Source organism: Echiichthys vipera (genome assembly GCF_963691815.1).
Source record: "Echiichthys vipera genome assembly, chromosome: 13".
Taxonomy (NCBI): Eukaryota; Metazoa; Chordata; class Actinopteri; order Perciformes; family Trachinidae; genus Echiichthys; species Echiichthys vipera.
This window is the reverse complement of record NC_139838.1, coordinates 23,845,243-23,854,254: the sequence shown is the minus strand read 5'-3', so window position 1 is coordinate 23,854,254 and position 9,012 is coordinate 23,845,243. Positions and strand designations below refer to the sequence as shown.

The following is a 9,012-nucleotide window of genomic DNA, read 5'->3' as shown; positions in this document are numbered from 1 at the left end:
CTTTAGCACACGTTTGGGCTCTTAGAAGGAAACTATAGCACGCGTTTTGGCTGCTAGAGGGCACTTTAGTACACGTTTTGGCTGCTAGAGGGCAGTTAAACATACATTTTGGCTCCTAGAGGGCACTTTAGTACACATTTGGGCTCCCAAGAAAGCACTTTAGCACACGATTGGGCTCCTTGAGAATTAGAAAAACACCAAAATAGACAAAATAACAATGAATAATAAAAACAAACAAACAATACAATCAACCGTCAGCTTGGTCTTATTGCATATCACAGTAAACATTAGTTTAAAGTTAAAGTTTGGGGCTAATTTGTAATTTTTAATTGCAAAAATACTGTTAAATGAAATTAATTCTTCTTCAATACCAGATAAAATATAAAGCACAAAAAAAATTAAATATAAAACAGTTAAAAAAAACATAAACCCTATAAAATGTATAGGTGCTTTAAATAGTTAAAACATCAAACTTAGAAGGTTAATTCTAAATAGTGGAAAAAATTAGATGATTTATTGGTTTTCGATCATAGAAACTATTTTAATAATTGAACGATTTAGTAATTAGTAATTTTTCAAGCAGAAGTACCAACTATTCTCTGGCTCCAGCTCGTCACTTGTGAGGATTTGCTGCTTTTCTTTGGCTCATTTGTAAATTAACTGAATATATTTGGGTTTCTGGCTGTAATTAGATTTAAAAAATACAACTAAAGACGCCACATTGAGCTTTAGTAATTAATGTTTATTTTATTAATGTGTTTTTAAGCATTTTTCATCATTTTCTGTGTTTTCTTTAGACCGAATGATTGATTTAAGTGTTCAGCAGATTTTTTGTGAATGAAATTAAGTGAAAAGTCCTCTTTTATAATGTACCATGTTAATAAACTGAATAACAGCATCACAAACAAAAACAACACACTTGAATTTAGAGAATTTATTCGCCATTTCTGACACAGATTACACAATTCAATATTTCCGTTGATCATGTAATTATCTTCTTTGTACAGTCGCGGTGGCATGGAAATAAATACACATAAAAAGTACAAAACAGAAAAGTAATGCTTCCAAATATGGAAGAAAATTATCTAGAACTGTGTTTTGCCTTTTTTTATTTTCAGCAGGCTTGAAAATCCACTCTGTATGCAAATAACTGACATATGGAGACCCGATGGGGCGATGAACGACCTCTGTTTGAGTCCTCTCTTAATAACTTACTGAATATCAGATCATAAATTACAACTCACGGCTAAAAGAGATAAAATTCATCCTTTTTTTGGAGTTAAAAAGATTTTATTGCACTTTCCAGAACCTTATAACGCAGCAGACCAGTGGCTTAACACTGTTGGTGTAAACCCAGCGTCTGCTCCACCTGCTGGTGCGTCCTTTAAATTAATAAAGCGCTTTTTAATACAGATTATTTTCTAAAAGAGATTTCTATCTCTGCTTAAAGAGATAAAATTATCATCTTTTTTTGGAGTTAAACAGATTTTATTGCACTTTCCAGAACCATATAACGCAGCAGACCAGTGGCTGAACACTGTAGGTGTAAACCCAGCGTCTGCTCCACCTGCTGGTTCGTCCTTTAAATTAATAAAGCGCTTTTTAATCCAGATTATTTTCTAGAAAAGGGACTCAAAGGTGTGGGGGAAAGAGATATGTACATACAGTAAATAATGGATCAGGCCACCCTGGACAGGCACAAGACATTCACAGTTCTTCTCTACATGATGCATAAATACAAAAACGTTTGTAATCACAGATCCTATAGTCCGTCGGGCGTGTTTGCAATAAAACAGCAATCACTTCATCAAAAGGAGTTTGATATACAGTATGTGCTATCGTTGATCTGCGCCTGTTATTGCTGGTTTGACTCCGTATCGCACGGATCAATAAGAGAAGTCGTTCATAAACAGCAGATATAGATGAACACGGACACTGGCTGTGAAGGAGAAGGAGTTGGGAAAACCAAAAATAAAATATATATTATATATATATATACTTTTCATTTAGTTTAATATATACTAGGAAACATTTATAACTCATTTATGATATATGCAGACCTGTCCTAAAGGTAAAGAGCGAACGTTTGCAGTCATTAAAACGTGAAAAACCTTTTGGTTTCTGCGATAAAATATATGTAACTTTTGTTTTTATCTTCTATACAGTACAGTTAAACTTTGATCTTCAGTTTTTCGAGGACAAACCGGTCAAAAAAAAGTGTCTGTGCTAAAGCGTACCATAGTAAACTGTTTGGTCCAAGTTCCACTACAAGTGTAAAACATTGAAATGCCTTTTTTTCTTGTCTTTGTCCGAAGCAGAGATATGAGAAATAAAATGTAGAAGGATATGAAGCTGTCTATTTCAAAGTTGCTGATGCTTAAAGCAGAACGTTTCACTTTCCTCGACCTTTGTTTCCTCAAGTGCAATTTTGCGTTCACATGAAAATAACGGTTTTAACATATGACGACGCGTAACGAAGGCATCAACCTTAACGGCTAGCGCCCTGGCCCAAAGGCCAAACAAGTGAAACGATTTTGTGGTTTTTGATAAATGCGGCTTCTTGCCAACGCTGCTGCTGCCGCCGCCGCCGCCGTCGTCGTCCACACTGCCTTTCGAACCTCAGGCACTTCTCTTCATGTCACTTCACCAGCTGCTGTGAGTGATGTTTCATGACCCCAGAGTGCATCCTTACTTGGCACACATGTATTATAGTTTATGATGGTTTAGGCAGAAGAGTAGGGCCGGTGGTGTTGTAACATGAGAGTCCCCATCTGTACACTTTTCATGCACAAATCCCTCATATCAGCTCCTCTGGTGTTTTGCCAGTTAGATCCTCTGTAACGTCCCCCGAAACAGGCCGCTCTGTTGGCTCTGGTCCCCCCGTCAAAAATAAGACTCTCAATCCAGAGCTTGTGTCCCGTCTCTTGTGACTTCCAGGGTCAGAAGCGCACGGATGTCGGTGTTCACATAAAGGAGAGATCTGCAGGAGGGCCATAAGAGAAGCCTGGAAACGCTCCGGCCGCTTCCTTGACGCTGCTGGTCACATGCAGGGAGTCGTTGCACAGGGAGGAGGACACGGGCAGGTGGGTGAACTCGGGGTCGAAGTGTCGGAGGTCTGTGGGGCCGCTCTGTGAAACCAAGCAGTGAGGACATGAATTAAGACTTGCAATGTAACTAAAAAGGTCAAGACATGAATATATGTTTACTGGCATGCATTAAACTACTGTATTTTGGTAGTTTGTTAAGTTTTTAGGTCATTGATAATGCAAAACAAACATTTGCTGATTCCAGTTAGTTGATTATTTGATCATTTTTAGTTCAAGAGCAGTTAAACCCCCAAAACCACTTGAATATTTAATAGTGCCGTGGATCAATTCAGGTCTAAATATTGACATTTTAATGCAAAGTCCTTGAATTCTCCACACTGTGTAGTAAATAATCATAGTGACTGCTCTCTACGGGTTGAAACACAGCTATTACATTTGAACCGTTGCTATTGGCTGATCTGGAGGCAGGTGATGTTATGGTGCCAGCTTTTGTCTTTCTGTCTGATACTTAACATATTTGTTGGGTTTTAGACTGTCGGTCAGACAAAACAAGACATCTGAAGACATAATGGGCTTCAGGAAACTAAAGCAATCAACTAATTGTGAGAGTAATTGATGGATTAAAATGATGCAGCTCTAAATGATTGAATATTCTGGTTTTTGGACATTTTTCCCTTCTTCGATTATGAAAAACCATCAGTTGGAGTCTGAACTCACCACTGAGGGGATGAACGGAGGTGTGATCTTCTTGGCCATCAGGTCCTCCCAGTTGATTGGGGAGAAGAAGGAGTGGTACTTGAGTTCAATCTGGAGGGAAAAACAAATTCTAGATCAACAGATTGACAGCAAACAACCTCCACATATCTCTCCCTCACGTTATCATGTGTGCTTTAACGTCAGCGTTGTGCACTTACAAAGTCATCCTTCACTCCCAGCCTCTTGGTGCGGTCCTTCTGCAGGAGCCCTTCGAGCAGTTCCCTGCCTGAGTTCGACACGTTGGGCTTGAGCACGGGAGACTTGTGCAGGATGTTGTTGTACATCTCAGCTGTGTTGCGACTGTAGAACGGGGGCTGTAAAGCGTGACGACAACAACAAATTGAGTTTATTTAACACATAAACAAGCAGCGGAGTTGCATTAAGAGGCATCAAAGTCACAAATTACTTACAAGTCCGTAGAGCATCTCGTAGAGCACCGAGCCCAGACACCACCAGTCAACTGTGCGGTCGTACGCCTGCTTCTGGAGAACCTCAGGCGCCAAGTACTGAAAGGAAAGCAACAATACAGAGTCAACCAGTGTCTGACAATTATAACATGTCCTTGATGGAGTTTATGTGTTGATAAGGATGCATTAAAGGTTTGTTTTGTACCTCTGGCGTCCCGCAGAAGGTTGTTGTTGTACCATTGGCCTCAACGCCTTCTTTGCAGAGGCCAAAGTCTGTGAGGACGATATGGCCCTGTGAGTCTAACAGGATGTTTTCAGGCTTCAGGTCCCTATAAAGAAGAAGAAGAAGAAGGCTTTTAAAAGAATGCCTACTATAAACGTCCTCCTTCAGTTCAGTTCAGCACAGATGGAGTTTACAAATGTCCACTAGGGGGTGCTGTAGGATCGCTCATTACCTGTACACAATGTGCAGGGAGTGGAGGTAGCCAAGTGCACTTGCAATTTCTGCAGCGTAGAACCTGGCTCTGGGCTCCAGGAAGATCCGCTCTCTCTGGAGATGGTAGAACAGCTGGAGAGGAAACAGACACGCATACGTCAACATGAGCCTTGAAAAAACACTCTGATACACTGACCAGATTTCTGAGCGTCATGAGATTCTGACTTACCTCTCCGCCGTTGACGTAGTCCAGTACAAAGTACAGCTTATCGGTGGTCTGGAAGGAGTAGTGCAGCCCCACCAGGAAGGGATGCTTGATGTTCTTCATCAGCACACTGCGCTCAGCCATGATATGCTTATGCTGCAAGGAATATATAGAAGTTAATATTCATCACAATAATCTTTTTTAGGAATTGAGGTCTATATATTTTGGTTAATCTCGTTTTCCACATGCCTCTTTCTTCTTCATGATGATTTTCTTCTGTAGCACTTTGACAGCGTAATATTTGGTGGACTCCTTGTGTCGAGCCAGCAGAACCTGTTATAGAGCAAACATTTGCGTGAGCGATCGTGTTGCAGCTGCAGATGAGAGAAGTTGGCTCCATAATAGAGAAGTTAGAGGGACTCACCTTTCCAAAACTGCCTTTACCGATGATCCTGAGGTAGTCAAAATCACAGGGTTTGATCCTGAAACAGAGAAACAAACGGACGATTAGGATTTCTTTATGGACACGTGGTGAGGTGTACATATTTCACATAACTGTTTACATTATAAAAAGAGATACTTTTAAAAGGCTACTTACTGAGTGTCCTCAGCCAGTGAACTTCGTGAGTTTAGGTACATCTGAAAGATATAAAATGGGGACATTTATAAATACATTGTCATTGTTTTGGAAAAAAAAATGAGTCACACAGTCGGTAAACGGTTTCAGCTTACCAGACTTTCAGGAAGTGGTTCATTTTCAACCTCCTCGTTTTGGTTCTCATCAATCTTCAGGAAGTTGTTAACTTCAACACTGAAAAAACATAGGGTTCATTCTGATATGTGCTATTAAACTTTACTATATGACTCAATGGTTTTGTTGTTGCACCGTTTGTGTGAGTGAAAAGCTGAATGAACGCTGCCCGCTGGGATTGTGAATGAAACCCAGACAGGTCACGTTTAGGGCAGTCTTCAACCTGTACTGTAACAGCCTAACCTGTCTGAGAACAGGCTTAAGCTGCTGACCCGTGACAAGAGGGTTCAGGCTGCTCTGCAGGACTCAGCGGTCCAGATCAACGGCCTTTCCTTCTGGAGCATCTGAAGGACACAGCTGTACCACACAGGGGTTTTTTTTTGGTTCCAAAGACTTTAACCCGAGCTGGGAGTTAATGATGCTGCCATGGAACGGGCCATGTATCATGTAATGACTGAATTACCGGTTTATCCTCGTCTAGGGAACAGAAGGGATTTGCTGGGGAAGGTGATTAGTCAGTTGGAGAGGTTGTTAACAGGCTCGTCATGAAAGGACTATTCTTGCACCTGGCTTCTTGGACCCAGATTACGCCTTTCACAGAATGTTCTGCCAACTCAAGGTGGTTGATTGGATTGGCCGGTGAACACTGATCACGAATTGGCTAATGATTAGAAATAAGGAAGTGACTAATGCTCCATTAAGGCTCATTTGGCTCGTGCGCTTCATTTTAAAAAGCCAAGTTTCCATCCAGATCTAACATTTTCTAGATGTATATAACAGAAATACTCACTGTTGGCAGATATGCGGGGTAGACACCAGCTTCTGGATGAAGTCATTCAACCCCATCTTTCTCTCCTTGATGAAAGCTGCAAAAGGGAGACAGGGAATAGGACATCATTGAGTACCATTCACCACCACACGCGATGCACATCTTTGTCTTTCATCACAGAGGAAAATTGCAGTGTTGCAGCTCTAATCCACTGTCCCAAATATCCTGTAATAGGGCAGGTTTGCGTGCTTTGCATGGACCTCTAATGCTGCGGGCTTATAGCTTATGCAACCACTTGGGTCACTCATTCAGACACCAGTCAACAAAGCATTTTCAATCCTAGAGTCTTAGAATAATGCAAAATAAACAGTTTTTATATTATAAGACAGATTTCTTATTATTGCTTTAAAAAGTAGAACAAAACAGCACTTTATAATTCGCTTAAATCCCCTCTTGACAGCCGTTTGTCTTTCAAAACAAACATGAATAAACATTTAATTCGCCTCATAATTCATTACATATATCAGGTTTAATGATGCACATGTATTTTTTATAGCTCACCGGTCAGAACAGTGACAATCCCCCTCATTTTGCAGTAAGTTAGATCACATCCAGCTTCAGTCACAGCCATGTTTACAGATCAACAAATATCCAGTAAAGGGAAAACAAACAAACAACAGTAGTTCCCGTGCGCTCCTCGTTGCTGTCAGTAATCAGCGTGTCACGGCCGCGCTCCGCTCCAAAATGCCTCTGCCCACACCGAGACGCGCACCTTATATATAAACGCACCACGTGTTTTTTGTCAGGTGACGCCCATTTTTCGCGTCACCCGCTGTAACCACGGCAACTAGGTGACATCACGGGATTCCGCTGCAGCCATATTCTGCCTGCAGGAGGCTGGAGGGATGACGAGGAGAGGAGAGCTCACTGCAGAGGAGGAAGAGGAGGAGGAGGAGGAGGTGGGTGAGAGGAAGCCCTCCCACCCACCTCCTCCTCTTCATCATTTTCTCTCAATGGAAAGCTCCCACTGACTGTAATCGCCCATTCAAAACGGATTAAAGTCCAGCGTTTAAGAGGGTTATTTAAAAGAACTGCAATCACACAAACAAGAGCTGATTCTTTCTCTTTATTATTATTTTTCTCCTGGTTTTTCGTGACTGCGTGCGCTGCTGCAGACCCCAAACTGTGCTGCATTTGGCTGCAGTCGTTTTATTTTGAAAGGACGTTTTAGAAAATGTATGTCAGGACTGCTGCAGTTTCTGATCCCACATAAAATGCATGATTAAAAAAAACCAAATTATCTCTTTTATCTCTATTTAAATCAATGCAAGATCCACCAGATATGTGTGCTTTTGCATTCTGAATAATCGTGGATTTCAGTGGCTGAAGACGAGGTCAAGGTTAAAAAAGGTGACGCACAGGCACAATTATATAAATTCAGAGAAATCGCACTTGACATCGTGCTCGTCTGAACTGCAGCAGTGATCCGTCCAGCTGTCATAGATTTGGTCCACTAACCCTGTAAATTACGTAACTGTGACATAATGCAGATAGCTATACCGCCCCGGGAGGAAGAGCGAGCTGCATTGCAAACTGAAAATAAATATATATATATAAATATCTGGGGATTAAAGTGTTGTATGAGTTTCACTCCACTGTATATCAAAGGGAAGTATTGTACTTATACAGCTTTAGTTACTTTACAGATGTAGAGATTCATGTTTTACAAGCAAAATATGATGCATTTTTATCAGAGCTGAAAATACGAGTTGATGAAATGATTAGATTAGAACTTTTTTAGTTAATTGATTCATCATTTCAAGTCACTTTCTGAGCAAAAAGTATGAAAAACTGGCAAACATCCTTGTGTTTCCAGCTTCCTCACATGTGAGGATTTACTGCTTTAACGGAGTTTCTCTTTTGGACTTTTGGTCAAACAACGATAAAATATTTGAATCACCTTCTGTACTTTTTCACTGTTTCACTGCAGGTTCATCGATGATAATCTTCAATCTCCAACAGCGTAAAAAAAAGTCTAAAAAGCCTCAAGTACAACAGTAAAATGCTGCTTACACATTAATGCATCAGCAATAATAATATTCCACTAACATAAGATATAAAAGTATAACACTCACAGAGGTCGTTTTCTTTTTATTCATGAGTAGTTTTACTTAATACTTTAATTACATTCTGCTGATAATACATAATTTAACTTATTAGGACTATTGACACTTGGTATTGATACTTGTTTTACTGCGACTAACATTATTTTCATTATTGATTAATCTGCTGAGTATATTTTCAGTTAACTGGTTCATCCTTATGTCTATTAAATGTTTGAAAATAGGGAAAAATACAAAATTATTTCCTTAAAGCCAAAGTGGACAACTGGACCAACAGTACAAAACACAAAGATGTTGAGTTTATTATCAAGTATTCATTCATTCATTCATCTTCATCCGCTTGTCCCTGTCGGGGTCGCGGGGGCTGGAGCCGATCCCAGCTGACATCAGGCGTGAAGTGGGGTACACCCTGTACAGGACGCCAGTCTATCACAGGACACATAGAGACGAACAGAGACAGACAACCATTCACACCTACGGGTGATTTAGAGTCATCAATGAACCGAACACCTGCACGT

The 9,012-nt window shown here is 40.5% G+C and overlaps 1 protein-coding gene across 1 annotated transcript; it reads right to left on the bottom strand.

Moving 5' to 3' along the window:
* Positions 1–993: 993 nt before the first annotated feature.
* On the bottom strand, positions 994–7,100 carry LOC310955478 (serine/threonine-protein kinase Sgk1). The gene is made up of 13 exons (XM_083925295.1): positions 6,933–7,100; positions 6,393–6,468; positions 5,584–5,662; positions 5,450–5,490; positions 5,276–5,333; positions 5,101–5,184; positions 4,876–5,007; positions 4,666–4,778; positions 4,416–4,539; positions 4,214–4,309; positions 3,962–4,117; positions 3,765–3,854; positions 994–3,128 (listed from the first exon to the last, which is right to left on the bottom strand). The coding sequence occupies exons 1-13, from the start codon at positions 7,000–7,002 to the stop codon at positions 2,964–2,966; spliced, it is 1,284 nt and encodes a 427-aa protein (XP_083781421.1). The 5' UTR covers positions 7,003–7,100; the 3' UTR covers positions 994–2,963.
* Between the last annotated feature and the right edge of the window lie 1,912 nt (positions 7,101–9,012).

Excerpts from the sequence above, each read along its gene's own strand:
- LOC310955478 (XM_083925295.1), bottom strand. The coding sequence starts at position 7,002 with ATGGCTGTGACTGAAGCTGGATGTGATCTAACTTACTGCAAAATGAGG. Across the intron at positions 4,540-4,665 it reads TCCCTGCACATTGTGTACAG|GGACCTGAAGCCTGAAAACA; the intron begins GTAATGAGCGAT and ends TCTTCTTTATAG. Across the intron at positions 3,129-3,764 it reads CTCCGTTCATCCCCTCAGTG|AGCGGCCCCACAGACCTCCG; the intron begins GTGAGTTCAGAC and ends TTGGTTTCACAG.